General features: G+C 40.6%; 2 protein-coding genes across 2 annotated transcripts; one reads left to right on the plus strand and one right to left on the minus strand.

Annotated features, from left to right (window-relative positions):
• Positions 1-488: 488 nt before the first annotated feature.
• On the minus strand, positions 489-3,611 carry mgme1 (mitochondrial genome maintenance exonuclease 1; the record flags this gene model as incomplete). Its single annotated transcript, XM_080740663.1, has 4 exons — positions 3,012-3,611; positions 1,124-1,361; positions 890-1,022; positions 489-629 (listed from the first exon to the last, which is right to left on the minus strand). The coding sequence occupies exons 1-4, from the start codon at positions 3,550-3,552 to the stop codon at positions 489-491; spliced, it is 1,053 nt and encodes a 350-aa protein (XP_080596789.1). The 5' UTR covers positions 3,553-3,611.
• Positions 3,612-4,364: 753 nt separating this feature from the next.
• On the plus strand, positions 4,365-14,636 carry snx5 (sorting nexin 5). The gene is made up of 13 exons (XM_080740355.1): positions 4,365-4,500; positions 5,225-5,329; positions 5,710-5,820; positions 6,225-6,346; positions 6,769-6,892; positions 9,220-9,315; positions 9,836-9,941; positions 10,570-10,645; positions 11,128-11,167; positions 11,271-11,357; positions 11,846-12,005; positions 12,443-12,528; positions 12,858-14,636. The coding sequence occupies exons 1-13, from the start codon at positions 4,462-4,464 to the stop codon at positions 12,906-12,908; spliced, it is 1,203 nt and encodes a 400-aa protein (XP_080596481.1). The 5' UTR covers positions 4,365-4,461; the 3' UTR covers positions 12,909-14,636.
• Positions 14,637-16,592: the final 1,956 nt, after the last annotated feature.

A 16,592-nucleotide genomic window follows, 5' to 3' on the forward strand; every position in this document is an offset into this window, starting at 1 on the left:
CCTTGAGGAATTGTGATTTTGTCAACCTGATAAACATTTATTCAAGTCAAATCATTGTATAGGGAATGTATCGTAATGCTCTTCAGGTGGCATTGGGTATAAACATTTTCTGATTTGTTTTGCATTTTTGGAAATAAATACAAATAAAAATAAAAATGTAAAACTTACAGTTATGATGTATCACTCATGTCTAATTGCTCTGAGGTCATATAAAACTTTCTCCTTACTGGTGGCATCTGGTGGATGAATCTTTGCATGGAACCCCATCATCAGTCAGACATTATAAATGCATTCAGTAAGTGTTTTGAAACCATACTTTATTGATAATAAAATAGATATATTTCTAAAATGAGTTAGTAAACCCACTGTTTCATGACATTTCATCCAAAAACAGGAACTGCAGAATCCCAGAATCATATTACCATTTAGCACAGGAAATGTCCTTTTAGCTGAGTACACAATGAAACATCCCCAGAGGGTAACTTCATTCACTGTGACTTCTTTTCCATGTACTCCTCGAGGCGGACCAGCCACCTTTCCCAGTAGTCCAACATTTGTGTTGAGTTCAAAAGATGCGTGTGGCCAGGTGAACCATCTTTGTAGGCCACAACAATCAGTCCTTTTTCAACCTTCCAGGGGAGAGCAAAAAACATATTAAGCACATGCAAGACACAGGAGAAAATGAATGGACAAGATTGTGTAGTTTCAATCACATGAACCTATAGTGTCCCTTTTCTGGGCATATAATAATAGGTGAACATTTGACAAAAATAGGCCAAGATTCTGCGGTGTGTTGAGAGCTTGCAGATCATCTATTTTCATTATTTGACGTACAACAATGAATTTAGGGGTTAAGTGGTTGGTTATGTCATCTTAAAACATACAGCACCTGGTACTTGTAGTTGTCATCGCTATTCAAGGCCCCAGCGTAAGCTGCCACCTGAAGAGGGTTGTCATATGTGTTGCTGAGGTGGGGTTTGGGTTTCTCTGAGGTTTTCCATTCAATCACACACAGCACACCCCTGTGGACAGAAGTAGCACATGAGGGAACAGAGGAACTAAGAAAATCAGAAGACCAAACGAATATTGTTATGTTACTTGCATTTTAAAATAGGACCTTTACCTGTAGAGGGCCACACAATCCACGATACCTCGATAATCTAGTGTTCCATGATGTACAGTGCTCTCGATAGCTCTAACTCCGCTTATGTCCTCCAGGATGTAACCGATACTCTCCATGTATCCCTCTACTTCAGATGGACATCCTGGAATCACATCAGGCTCTGTCTCTGTCGCTGCAGCATCTTGTGCTAGAAAGGCCTCCACTGCATTATGGAAAAGCCCCCCTTGCCTAAATATATCTGTTTCAGGGAGAATAAATATAAACATAATAATCATTAACCCCTTAGCTAGCTTATATGCTGCTTCAATACAAAAGTAGCCCTAGTCACTATAGATGCAACAGTTAATTGAACTAATCGATTTAATCGATTATAAAAGGAAGCGATAATTTAAAGAAATAATTGAATCGATCCTTATTTTGGGCACGTCATTAAAGGTGAAAACTTTTAAAAAAAGAAGAAAAGAGAAAAATAACTACGCTTTAGAGCTTGTAGTTTAGCTATTTTTGCATGCCTCCATTGTGCGACAAGGTATAAAAAAGTAAACGCTTAAGTGGTTTATCGAAATTATATATACTAGCCCTTACCCGTTCAAAGATATGAGCTCCAAAATGATGTGCAGTGTGTGGGTTATGGGATGTGCACTGTGCAGTGTGCATACAGTATATGAGGGATGGAAAGTAACTTTAACTGGTGCTTGCATGATAATATGTAGGAGCATCAATGTAAGAAATACCCGTTTCGTTTAATGGCTTCCCACCCGCCCACCCGCCTGCGCACACACACACACACACACACACTCCCCCCCCCGTGTGTGTGTGTGTGTGTGTGTGTGTGTGTGTGTGGGTTTGTGTGTGATTGTGCATGGCCTGAACAACAGCGCCCCTCCCTTAACTTACCCGTTCAAAGATATGAGCTCCGAAATGATGTGCAGTGTGTGGGTTATGGGATGTGCACTGTGCACACAGTATATGAGGGATGGAAAGTAACTTTAACTGGTGCTTGCATGCTAATATGTAGGAGCATCAATGTAAGAAATACCCGTTCCATTTAACGGCTACAGAGATACTGTGTACCGATCTGCATGATTTTTGGACAACATCTGTAACAGCCCCCCCCCCCCCCCCCCCTGCGTGTGTGTGTGTGTGTGTGTGTGTGTGTGTGTGTGTGTGTGTGGGGGTTTGTGTGTGATTGTGCTAATGGCCTGAACAACAGCGCCCCTCCCTTAACATGTGTGGCGACAAAAGGTACTGTAGGCTAAATAGATAGAGATACACCATAAAAATGCTAATCTACAGCATACGATTTGTGAAAGTGACAAACGGGCTTCACAGTTATGGCAGGTGTGTTCATATGCTGATGGTGATGCGATTTCAGATTAATTGCTCCAGCCACCGAGGAGAAACGCTGAGACAGACAGACAGACAGACAGACAGACAGACAGACAGACATACAGACAGACAGACAGACAGACAGACAGACACTCACTCAGACATTCGCAAAATTATAGTATAGATATATATATATATATATATATATATATATATATATATATATATATATATATATATACACACACACACACACACACACACACACACACACACACACACACACACACACACACACACACATGCTTTTTGATCATTCGATTAATGAAAAAAGTAATCGATTGAATAATGGCCAAGAAGATAATCGATAGTTGCAGCCCTAAGTAGCAACAACTCAATATGGGACACTACAGCATTGTCTAATACTTTAAATGGCCATAACTCGAGACCATTGCTCTGATCAGTGCTATGCAAAATAGGAATACATGTAACCAAATGGACCCTTACGTTCAGAGTTGAATTACTAAAGGATTCTATTGTGTAAAATGTCTAAACTTACTCAGAGTGTACTCTTTGAAGCCTTCCTCTCCCAGCTCAGTGATCATCCTCCTCTTCCACCTCTCCAGGTAGAATCTTTGCTGGGGGGTAAGGGTGTCCTGGAGAATGCGGGTCACACTGGCGACTGAGGAGGACCTGCCATCCCGTTTTAAAGAAATCCGAGCCGGGGGTCCAAATAACTCACGCCCACGAGTCCCATCATTATTATCATCATCATCACAGTTTAAGAAAGGGTGAACATGTTTAGGCACTTTGAACGCTGATGTCCTGGGGGGATGAGATTTGACCACCGGTCCATAGAAGTGCGAGTTCTCCTCTTCGATGCTTTCAGGGGTTTGAGAGGAGACCCTCGACACAACAGATTTAACCAGAGAAGAATATCGACCACTGTCCACTGAACTGTATGGACTGGTCCTCTTATTGGAAGAGCTCAGGATGAGATGGACAGAGAAATACCTCTCAAACAAGCAAGTGCAACTAGGGGCTCGTTTGGTACAGAGTGACACACGTCTGATACAGTTCATTAACTGGTTAGCATACATTCTCCAGCTTTTAGACAATAAACAAACACCTGTATATAAAAACGTAACATTATAATGCACTCTCACGTTGTGATTTGAGGGCGACTTCTCACTTCTCGGCTCCCATACGACATTATTTGGCGTTACACAAATTTTATCTAACTTCTCTTCGTACCTGGGAACCGTAGTTTCTTGTTTGGGTTTAATAATGAACCGGGAAGGGGGGAAAACACTAAATCCCACAATGCTCTTCCCAGTGTATCATTGAAATACGTCCGGGTTGTACGTTGAATTGGAGGTAGTTATTTATTTGGGTTGAACTTTTATCCCAGCTTTTACTTACCATTTAACAACAATAATTACAACCATTGAAAGAATATAATATAAGCGCGTGTAAATATGCCGTTATAAGGAGAGAGTGTCACGAGAGAGCGTAGTTATTATGAAGACAGAACAGGAATAGCGAAATACGAACCTTCCGCCACGGACACGTATGTCTCGCGTGACCAAAGAACTCCCCATCGCCACACCTGTGGTTCCTATCTACTGATCCGTGCTCATATCCGGTCTTGAGCCTATGTACTGTATCCGAGGATTTCCACATACACATACACGCAAGCTTACACGCTGTTTCCGTATCCGCTCTGGACCGGATCAGCAAACGCTAAAGTGAATCGATTCCGGTCTAACAACAGAAACAACAAAAGTGAAACGTGACTGATGTGCCCCAAAACCCAATCGGTGTGTTTTAAAAAAGTGACATGGTCCAATCAAAATAAGTCAGAGGCGGGGTTTACGCTGTCATCGGGATGAGGCTGAGAAAAGCGATTTGACAGGTTGTCGGCTAAACTAGCCTGCCAACACAGGGAACATTCTTCTGTCCTACTACTAGTCATTTTTAGTTGGTTAGTTTGGTTTAAGGAGTTAGTTATGATGGCATCTAGCCCAGATGAGAGTGACAAGGAAAAGGTAAGTCATGTTAGCTTAAAAAAGTAACACTAGTCGCAGGTTTATCCCCATTTGACACAACGTAGCCAAAAAGCCACAGCCATAGTAGCACTAGCTAATGTGATGCTAAAGTAATGTTAACTTGTCTCACTACTATCTGTTCGTTGCCTATTTAGTTGTACACTGTACACAATCCTCAGCATTCATTGAACTATAGGTGCTATTTGATTCCATTGGTACACTCTCAGACTTCCAGATGGATAAGGGTCTATTCTATTCTATTCTATTTTATTTGTACAGTCAGAGTTAAATGAAAACTAAAGATTGCATTGTGTATTAAAATAGCTAGTAACATTATTTGCATGCAGACACAGAACAATGGATGAAGTTAATTTAAGGTCGCTTTATCATAACATAAGCCAACACATGAGATATGCTTTTTGCTGGTCTGCTTGCAATGACAAGGAAATCAAGCTCCCCCTATATCCACATCCCCTATTAATCATTCAACTACTTCCCAATACAACAGGTGCAATTGTCTTTTGGCACACACCATATCAATTTTATTCACATGTGAAATGTGTACAGAAAAGTACAATTATTTGTTACAAAGTTGCTTAGTTTTTAGAAGAGATCCACAGCTAGTAAGTTATTGTGTCTGCATCAAGTTCATAATATAAATATTGTTTGTTATGTACAGTAAGTACAGAGCTTTGCCTAACCTCAGTATGTTCCTCCTCTTTAGACACGCTCTGTGTCTGTGGACCTAAACAACGATGCCTCTCTGCTCATCGACATTCCTGATGCACTCTGTGAAAGAGACAAGGTCAAGTTTACTGTCCATACAAAGGTAAAAACAAAACTCATCTACAGTAGTAGACATTCAAACAAAATACAATTAAAGCTTGTCTTTGTTGCTCTGTTTCCTCTACTATTGTACATGCCCTACCCATTAATTGGCAAATCTATAATCATTACATGATGTGTCCTTGTGTCAAAATGTAATTTATAATAAATAATTAATTACCGTACAGAGAGAAACTATCTAGATTTAAACTCTTATTTTTTAATTAAGTTGCATGAAAACAAATATGAGGGCACCAGACATACAGTACAATAAAATGGATGGCATGATGTAGAAAGTAAAACACTGTATAGAATCACGTGAGTACATTTTGCTACCTTTACCTGGCATGGAGTTAAGTATCATTTAACCAAACCCCTACACAGACCACGCTGAGCTCATTCCAGAAGCCAGACTTCTCTGTTCCGAGACAGCACGAAGATTTTATCTGGCTACATGACACTCTGGTTGAAACCGAGGACTACGCTGGCTTAATAGTGAGTCAACATACAGTATCACCATATTTTGTTTACTGTCAGAGAGTTCTACTTGACGGTCAGATAACACTAAAGAATCCAGGACATCGGTTGAAGGCAGTTTTGATTTCTTACTTTTCGTGACATGTTATGGGATATTTCTGCCAAGAATCCATAACCACTTCAAACCTGGCATCCTTCTTTTGGGCATGTTTTTATAGGCAAGGTTTTTCAAAAATAGCAGCTCTACAAGCTCACAACATCTAGCACTGTGGCATATATATTGTATATCTATTTCCACTGTTTCCAAAATTAAGCTTATGAGGTTCATAAGAAATAAAACGTGTATTGAGTCAAGTACCTTTAGCCTTTTATTTTTTGTCTCATTTAAAAAAAAATTATCATATCCTATCCTGCATTTATAGATTCCCCCAGCCCCTCCAAAGCCTGACTTTGAGAGTCCAAGAGAAAAAATGCACAAGTTGGGGGAAGGTGAGGCCACTATGACCAAGGAGGAGTACACCAAGATGAAGCAAGAGCTGGAGGCGTGAGTGGGGCATTATGATCTCAAGTCACTTTTATAGACTATAAATGAAGCTTCAGTCAAGTTCATTCACACCGTTACTATATACTTGAATTCTCATGGAAATTAAACATGGCAAACGGCATCAGGTTTTTTGCTTGAAGATTGCTGTTCATTATTTAAAAGAAAAGTATATATTAGGCTTTAGTACTTGGGAAAAAAAAAAAAAAAAAAAAAACATCCATGTTACCATAAAGGGCCATCTGTACCAAGTTGATAACAGCGTTCACACCACAACTATAATGACAACAGTGGTGAACGATATATGGTACTGTTAGTTATATTGCTTGGTGTTGGTGGCCCTTAAAAGTTTGTTCCAGGGAAAAACAGCTTTCTTTGTTTCTTACAATGGTGAACATATGCCGTTTGTTTTTTCACGTCTTTAGTGAATACCTGGCTGTGTTCAAGAAGACTGTACAAGTTCACGAAGTCTTCCTTCAGAGACTGTCCTCTCACCCAGTTTTAAGCAAGGACAGAAACTTCCAGATCTTCTTGGAGTATGACCAGGATGTGAGTACCTTGTAAACCCTATAGCTGATGTTCCTTTCCTGGGCTGTCGGTTGGAGAGGAAGTAGAGAGTACAGCAGACTTGTGACCACATGGCCTACATCCTGCTGAGGTCAGCTTTAATTCCTATCTACTCTCTGTCAGCGTTGCTGTTGATTTGCAGCAGCTAGGTTAGTGTTAAACATTTTGATTATATTATATTATTATTAATTATAATTATTATTATATAATAATTATTATTGTTATTATTTTACTGCTTTAATCTTGATAGTGACGGGGATGAAGACATGCATTTAAGAGCCTGGGGTCGGATTTGAACCCAGGTCGGCTGTAGCCTGGAAACCAGACAAAAATGCCATTGCACAGCTCAGTTGTGTTTGGATTTCACTCCTCCGATGTAGTGAGGGACCAATCAGGGCCCAGTATGCAAATATGGGGCGGCTTTATCACCACAAGCGTTTTGTTTTTAATTTTTAATCCGCCTCTTGGAAATGTATAACCTGACTGCGCCAGATGGTGGCAGTAGTGCGTACCGCCCTAATTTACCATCTGAGATTGCTCGGGGAGAGTTGATCCACGTGGTCTGATTGCAGACCACGTGGAAACCCAGGAGGTGGATTCTGGGTGTAACGTCATGCAGACAGGCCAATATGAGTGGTTGGAGTTGGCACTCCCAGACTGTGATAGAGAGACGGCCCCATCCAATCACCTGCTAAAGAATTTGAAAAAATGGCCCGCCCCTTACATCAGGTCTGCTTGAGCAATCCCAGATGGTAAGCAGAGCGGTATGCAGCCAGGAATACGCACTGCTGCCACCATCTGGCGCAGTCAGGTTAGGAAATTTAGGTTCCACACAGAGATTCCAGACTAATATCTATGCATGCCAGCCTAGGCCGTCTCTGAGAAGGACTATAGCTTTATTTAAGTGCTATATTACGCGCTCTTACCACGTGATCTAGTGATGTAGTAATGTATGTAGAAAGATATTTAAAGTAATTTGGGTTCCATATCCCAGGAGAAAGTATAATGCTTATAGTAAGGGAATGTAAGGGAATTTCAACAATAAGAATTGTATCTTTTTGGGGGTAATAAACACTAACTTGAATCAATAATTGGCCTTGACAGTTTTCCCATTGCAATGTCAATTAATCATAAAAGTCTCTATGTGCAGCAGTGACAGGGTCTGAAATTAACAAGTGCAGAATGCAGGGTAGATATATCACGTGTATCATGTTTTTGAAGCCACCCACTCTTGGCGGCTGAGTTATTTTGCAAGAGAATATCAGCATTTATGGTTTAGTGCTAACAGAAGATCAGTATTAACAAGCCCCGGCAGAACCCCCTGAACCCCGGTACTGCCGTGCAATCAGCGTTTTATTTACAAACATGTTTTAAAAAACAAACACACCAAATGATAAACAACGCGCGCGGGTCGTTCAGTGCAAGCCAGCAGGACGTGCACACACTACGTGTTTGGGCGGCCACTTACTTAGAAGCTGCTGCTGGCTGTATTTCTGCCGTTCATTTGCATGGAGCGAGATGGGGTAATCCGCGAGAAAAAACAGCGTTCGAAAGTACATTACGTCCTCGTCGCACGCACATCGATCTAATTCCATGTATTCCACTCATTCCGAAGCCTTGATTTCGCCTGTCGTCTGGTCGAAAAAGACGAGGGGATGGGCTAAGCCAGGCTGCCGCACACACAAAGGAAAGGAACGTAATGGCCGCTCGTGGAGCCAGTGGCAGAGCCAGCCGATGACGTCATCACGTTTCTGACGTGATCCTATTGCACAACGTCTCTTAAAGAGACAGAGCACGACCTGCGACTGTATTTTTCAAAAAAATATGATTAATTTCATAAATTACGGGAAAGTACGGGAAAGTGCGGACGGCTAATTGGAGGTCGAGGCAAGTACGGGCAAGTGCGGACGGCTTTGAAGGTGTTAATGGCTCATAGCACAGGCAACTTAACTGCAATACAATATCAGCATTGATGGCTCAGTGCCAAAATATCAGCCTTAGTGGCTTATAGCACAGTAATTAAAGGCACATTGTGAAATTTGTTGAGAGCTGTTGAGAGACTGGCACATTAAATGTGCCAGTCTCTCAAAATAACATTTCCACCCCCACCTGCAAAAACAAGATAACATTTTTATCTTGTTTTTCTTTTTGCAGGGGGGGTGGAAATGTTATGTTTGGATTATGTTGCAAAATCATGGTTAATCCTGAGAACCCAATTACCAGTATTCAACCCTGCAAGTTAATTTTCCAATTGGATTTGGGACAATTCATTACTGGTTTTCATCTCTTCAAAAAATATGTCACTGTAGCTCACTGTGCGAAGGAAGAATGCCAAGGAGATGTTTGGAGGTTTCTTCAAGAACATGGTGAAGAGCGCCGATGAGGTCATCATCTCAGGGATAAAGGTGAGTCTTCTGCATGATCTGACCACGTGGGTGAACGCATCAGACAGACAGCGCATGACACATCGTGGAAACCTTGTATGTCTAAAACGGTTCATTTTTATGAAATGGAAAAAGAAAACTTTCCCCAACCTATGATCTAATGGAGATCCTTAGTCATAAACTCTTAATACTTTACTTTTCATTGGTTAAGCTCTTTGAACCTGGTGTTTTTGGACATGTCATAGGTGAAATTTGTCCAAAATAGCAAAAGAAACAAACAGCAGATCTATAAGCTAAAAACATGCATCACGACTATTTTCACTATTTTCGTTTTTTTATTTTTTATTTTAAGATATAAGAAAATTCCTACTGTGTGTGTGTGTGTGTGTGTGTGTGTGTGTGTGTGTGTGTGTGTGTGTGTGTGTGTGTGTGTGTGTGTGTGTGTGTGTGTGTGTGTGTGTGTGTGTGTGTGTGTGTGTGTGTGTGTGTGTGTGTGTGTGTGTGTGTGTGTGTGTGTGTGTGTGTGCGTGTGTGTTTCTAGGAAGTTGACGACTTCTTTGAACAGGAGAAGACATTTCTGCTTGATTATTACAGCAAGATAAAGGATTCCACTGCCAAAGCTGAGAAGATGACCCGCTCACACAAAAGTAATTACCGTATTTTCCGGACTATAAGGCGCACTTAAAAGCCTTTAATTTTCTCAAGAAACTACAGTGCGCCTTATAGTCCAGTGCGCCTTATATATGGATCATTCATTGACATTGACATTCCCTTTAGCACAGCTCCATCTGTTGGATGCATAACGCAACAGTAGCGTCTATTAAGTGCGCCTTATAGTCCGGTGCGCCTTATATATGAAAACAGTTTGAAAATAGACCATTCATTGACAGTGCGCCTTATAGTCCGGTGCGCCTTATAGTCCGGAAAATACTGTATTGTGGTTGCCCTAACAGGGAAACCAGATTATGGTACTTGTCCAACTTTCTTCTTTCCGGATAAACTTTATTTTGCCACGCTACTCCTCCCACAGTTTTTGCGGCACGCAATCAAGCCATATGTCAAATCAACATGGCTTCATCTTCATATATAATATATATGTCCATTAATTTATTAGTGAATACATGGGGAAAACCCAAATGCTAAGACAGAATTCATTTCTTCATTGACTTAAATGGGAAAATGCAAAAACTCACATCAAAGTATTTTTGTATCAAAAACCGTAAGGCCTACTAACAGTTTCCTAACAGTATTGATCATTTACCTCTCTCATTTCAGATGTTGCTGATGATTACATTCACATCTCTGCCACTGTCAACAGTCTATCTGCTGATGATACTACAGCACTTAAAAAGTGAGTGCAATCTATTATTTTGAGTTTTGCAAGCTTCACAGCTTCTAAGATTATTTGCGGTGGTGGCAAACCAAGATGAGCTATGGATTTTAGTTGCAGGAAGAGGTGACTGGTGAATAGTTTATCGCCTGTTAGAAATTTAACATGGTTCTTGAAATGTTGTGCAATTAAAAAAAAACAAGAAGTACATTACCACATAACAATGACATCACAGAAATTCAACAATACATCACTTACTCTGACACAACATGCCAAAACGAAAAACAAACCTACAAAAATGCATAACATATAACAATAATTTTGATATCACCCTTTAAGGCATGTTGTGCACATTTAGGCTAGCTAACTTTAGCGAGCTAGCTATCATCTAGCTACATAATGTAAGCAAACTATCTGCAACCTGCAAATGGATGCATATCACTTAGAACCAGTCAATAAACCCATGTAGTCACTCAAAACTATTTTTTTGTTACATTTTTCAGGCACTTGGAGAAGTTGGCAGACTTGTTTGAGAAGCTCAGGGTAAGGAGAAGCTCATCTGCCAACAAAAGGAGGCAAATATTGTTACCTTTTGTTGTCTCCACATGCACTATACAATCTATGTGCTTCACATGTTGTCCCACAGAAAGTGGAGGGTAGAGTGGCATCTGACCAGGAGCTCAAGCTCACAGAGCTGCTAAGATACTACATGAGAGACATCCAGGCAGCCAAGGTGAGACGTGTTTATCTTCTTTTATAACGGAGATAGGATGACAGTTGCTTGGCTTTATTTACCACTTTTAACATGGCTTCCCTATTTTGGACATGACAGATGAAAATTTGAACAAATAATGACATTTGGGAAGCTGAGAATTAAATATAAATGTGTAAGTCAAATTTATCTCAGGACCAGTACTTTTTTGATCAAATTGTTGAGTCATCTGACTGAGTATGAAACATTTAGTTGTTGTTACCAGATAAAAAATAAAATAATGGAGACAACTTTATCCTCTTGTAAAATGTACAAAATACATTTAACTGACAAGTTGGGTAGCATAATGCAATAGAATGCTACAGTAGGAAGCTTGTTACAGTGATAAAGTGAATCAACAAAACTGGTTTAGAATGTGGGTGATGTATTATTTTGCGTGACTTTGCCGTGTCCTGTTACAGTAGCATCCTTTAACAAAGTTTGTTCATCTATGGGGGCATGTCTGTTAGGACCTTTTGTACAGGCGAGCCCGGGCCCTAGCTGACTACGAGAACTCTAACAAGGCTTTGGATAAAGCACGACTGAAGGGCAAGGACATTCCCCAGGCAGAGGAGCATCAGCAACAGTGCTTGCAGAAATTTGACAAGCTGTCAGAGTCTGGGAAGAAAGGTGTGTTGTGTCCTGTATACATGTTTGACTACTGTACGTCAAGTCATTTACGGAGAGACTGCAATCCATAAGATTTGTGTCCTACCCTTGTATCGAACCCTGGTCCCCTGCGTGAGGATCTTTGAGCATTATCATGCTATACCTCTTGTCAACCAGTAGTAGTCCTACCTAACCACAGGATCTAAATGTCTCAATTCACCATATTCAGTGGCCATTCTGCTATTAAGTCAATGAAATTTCTTCCCAAACCGCATATATGACGTGAGAGCAAAATGTCTGCTGGGTGAATATAGTCATTAGCAGAACAAGGAGACCACCTCCAACCGCTGCAGTTGTTTGTTATTGTATTAACATATGTCATACAGACTGGTAAAATATTTTTTTATTCAGAGTGCAGCTTTAACATTTGCTTTTGCCACACACTATTTCTGCTTCAGAACTCACCAGTTTCAAGGGTAGGCGAGTGATGGCCTTCCGGAAGAACCTCATCGAGATGGCTGAGCTAGAGATAAAGCATGCCAAGGTGAGCACATTGAAATCTTTTGTCTACAGGATTTATTTGTACTGCTAAGAAATGTTTAATGTGAGGATAGCCAGTCTTGGAACCTCTCCCTACATTATATACTAGTTCTGAGATGAGGTCCCGTCGGTAAAGAGTTTTTGACCGTTCAAATTCAAACTTTTTGGATGTGCAGAAAAAGTTAAGAATCAACAATATTATAATTCCACTGTTTGCCGGTACCGCACTCTGCCGCCACCCTACGCGGTGGAACCTCATCTCGACTATATAGCGGAGGGAGAGGTTTTGATTGGAACCCACGACAACCTTGCCATTTCTTTTTGTCTCTACAGAACAATGTAACTCTTCTGCAGGGGTCCATCGACCTACTTAAGGGTATCTGACCCATTTCCAGCTGCTTGTGTCCCACCTTCAAAAAGTGACTGGACTTCGGCGAAGGGAATCGTTGCATCTCCTGGGCTTTGCCTGAACCCAAATCCAAACCCCCTATCCTGCTCCTAATCCCAGGGTCAGATGCCACTTTAAAAACTTTGCATATGAGCAAAAGTGTCATGTTAGCAGTCTGTCTCCATGTTTACAGATTCCCTTTCCCCAGATCCCTGTTCTGTTCTGTCCATGATCCATGGAATTACCAGTCTCCAGAGACTGAGGCTGACATCACCCTAAGATCTTCCATATTTTTGCATCCTGAATATTATATTTTTACTATGAATATTCTTGCTTCCTTGTTTTCATTATTCTAGAGATGGTGGAAATGTTGCCTTTTTGACTATGTTTTTGCCTGCATAAAGGCACACTAACACTTTGCTTCCTCACTTACACTTAAAACACAGATTGGTAGCATTGAGCCTATTCTGGCTTTTATTTAAAACATCTATTCTATTACCATTTACTGGGTATAGAGAATGTGTAGTTTTTTCTAATTGCTCATCTACTCTAACCTTTTTCTTATGATTCTTCACTTAAAACACTCAAAGCTGTGGCTTTTTCTTTCGCTTGGCAAATCAGTGGAGGAGTTACAGTGGGACTGTTTCACTCAGACACTTTATATAGTGTACAAGGGTGTGGGAATAGTGCCTGGAAAAAGTGTCTTCACGCTGTGCATTCCTGGGCTCTGTGATTAGTGTAGTACCAAGCCAGAGTTCTCCAAACCACTAGAAAAGTGCTGATCAGTGATCAAGAAGACAAGAGAAATCCCACTGTGTTAAAAAATAGCTTCACTGTACCTCAGGAATGGACACTTGGATTGCCCTCGCATTCCTTCCAGTCAGTAATAACTGGGTCCAGATGTCACCGTTGTCAAGAGATGTTGACGAGATTACGATTACTGCATAATGCATGCTACATGTAGGCAAGGCCTACATGTAATCCATCGCTTTACTCTGCCAATTAGCAGAGATGGCTGATTATTAATCAATTTGAGGGTTGGAGCCCGGGGGAGGTGTGAAGGCAATCTGTGTGGCCCATGCGCTTGTATCACACACACACGACACGTTAGAGCAGGTGTTGTGAGGAAGGTAAGCGGCTATTAGTTGATTAGCTAAATTATTTGAACAGCTAACGCGTTTATGTGAGAAGAAGTGATAATACAAACGAAGAAAGCAATGAGTCTGCATTTCCTCAGAGCATTTCATTCCTTTATTGTTTTAGTAGCACAGGGTTGTACTATCTGCCTGCAGCTGAGATAACTACATTCATTTGCTCATTCCGCTTTGAGCAACACTACCCATCCACTCATTCCTCGTCTTTAGATGCCGGCCTTGTGTTTTCATCATCACGTTTACTTGACAAATTTGCTTTCGGATCTGAAAAAAAAGAAAAGAAATATATATATATATATACCATATACAGTTTATTGCTGTGAAAACTCACTTTTCCCCCCCTTTGCTTTTCTTTATTACAAATTAAATAATTCGTTTTTCGACAAAATGCACTAAAATGAAAACTACTTTCCAATCATTCCAACCTCAGCAGAGTCTTAAAATGTATTAAGAGTTTTTGATAATTGAATGTATTTCTAATGGATTCCACCAGTGTGAATTACTTGATATGTTTTACTTACTTCAGAACATCAGCATTTTATAAATTTGTAATATCTAAATAAATCCTACTTTCCCAAATTTGTACTTTAAGTCTATTGTTGGGGTGGGCGGGTCGGGTGGGGTGGGGGGTAGAATATCTGTTTTTCACACCACATGCATTTTAGTGCTTGGTGTGGACCGCCCCTCAAGAGTGTTTTTTAACTTGCAAGTGCCAGGGTCAGCTGATCAGCTCTAAACATAAGCTTAACAGTATCCCCCATTGAGGAAATGCACCCCTAAAGCCACTAGATGGTGGTGTGTATTTCTACCAGGCAATCCTAGCTCTGCTGGTTTTGTGTGCTGGAGGCTCCGGGCCAGGGTGAAGCTGCCAAGTCCACGTATAAAGGCAACTTCACCCTACAGCGAGCTACTGGACACTCATGTCTACACATGTATTTATGTTATATAAATGTTTCATGCTAAATCCCAATGTGTCCAGAGTCCTGGATTTGGGTCAATATGGCATGTCAGCTAACACTAAATATCAGTGAGCTCATGGGAATAAACCCCAATGAAATGTAGCCACAGATCTAGTGAGCATCACCTAGCAACCCTGCTTAAATAAACAAATGATTCAGCCTACTGACCAAGTTTGTGTTAAACAAACTTGGGAAGATTTTTTAAGCATTCTCCAGTTCTTCCACAGGGTCTACTATACACTATAATACATGTGCATAAGCTACAGTATTTGACCCAAAAAATACCAAATAACGTGTATGACATGTGCTATAAGAATCATATCTATTATCTGAACTGACCTGTCCATGCAATTGATGGAAATACAAGTTGCATTATAGCATGTCCCAGGTCCTTCCAAGTTTACTTGTCCCTTCCAAGAGCAGTTCATTTCAGAAGTCTGAATTGATTGCATATGCAATACATCACATGTACAGTAGGCTATGTGTAAATACTTGCTGGGTTTCTCAATATTGACAGCACCACACACATTGTCATTGTCACACTGACCTCTGTCAATGCAGTAAGTGGCTGAGATTACAGACTGGACCCACAGAGTGAGATCACAACCCTTCACAGGTGCAAACAGATCAATTGCCAGCTACAATCAAAGTAAACGATGTGTCTACAAGCATGACAGTGCTCTAAAGAGAGATATCTGCACTTGTGATTGATTGCTGACTGAGAGAGTCCAGCTATTAAGACATTTACCATGAGGAGGACTTACTTTATGGACCAATAGCCCTGACATCAATAGTGATTAGATGACACAAACTCATAATGTAGCAAAAACTGTGTCTACAAGTATGACAGTGCTCCAAAGAGCACTGTCTGTATTTGGAACAAGTGAGTGAGTGAGTGAGTGAGTGATTGATTGACCTGAGAAAGTCCAGCTTTGAAGACATTTACCATGAAAAGGACCTACCTTTTGACAAATAGCCCTGACATCAACAGTATTAGATCACCCATGGATCAACTCATTATGTATAGCTCTACAGTGATTACCTTTATAGTTGAGATGAAGAAGCCTCTGAAACCATTGTATCCTCTTGTTTTCAAAGTGGGACTTTATTATTACAATACAAAAATACATATTATGTCCGAACAATATATGTTTCAATATCACCAATATGTTATTTCTAATTTACAAATTTAGCCGAAACATATTTTCATTTCATTTTCTATCAGGAATAGAATGGGGTCCATAGCCTAATGACAGTTCATCTGGTGGTCTGTGAAATAAAAAAATCACACCCATTGTGAAGTGAGCGGTGCCCTTTACGAGTTAATGATATTAAGCGTCCCGCAGACAGACATACATACACACAAAGCCAGATGTAAGTGATTAGATTAGCACAGCTCAAAAAGGTTTTAAAACCATGTTCTAAGGGAACTGACATAACCAAATAAACCCTACTGTCCCTATTCTCGGGGGAAACATTCAGTGAAAGGTCTACAAGCTAACGCGAGATTTGGTGTGGAGGTGGGAGAAAGAGGGGGCCGGTCAATGACGTGCAGTATAGGGTTCAA

Source organism: Nannobrachium achirus, assembly GCF_963921795.1.
Source record: "Nannobrachium achirus genome assembly, chromosome: 13".
Classification (NCBI taxonomy): domain Eukaryota; kingdom Metazoa; phylum Chordata; class Actinopteri; order Myctophiformes; family Myctophidae; genus Nannobrachium; species Nannobrachium achirus.

Coding starts and splice junctions, on each gene's coding strand:
- snx5 (XM_080740355.1), top strand. CDS start 4,462: ATGATGGCATCTAGCCCAGATGAGAGTGACAAGGAAAAG. Junction 6,893..9,219: donor TCTTGGAGTATGACCAGGAT/GTGAGTACCTTG, acceptor ATGTCACTGTAG/CTCACTGTGCGAAGGAAGAA. Junction 12,006..12,442: donor GTCAGAGTCTGGGAAGAAAG/GTGTGTTGTGTC, acceptor TTTCTGCTTCAG/AACTCACCAGTTTCAAGGGT.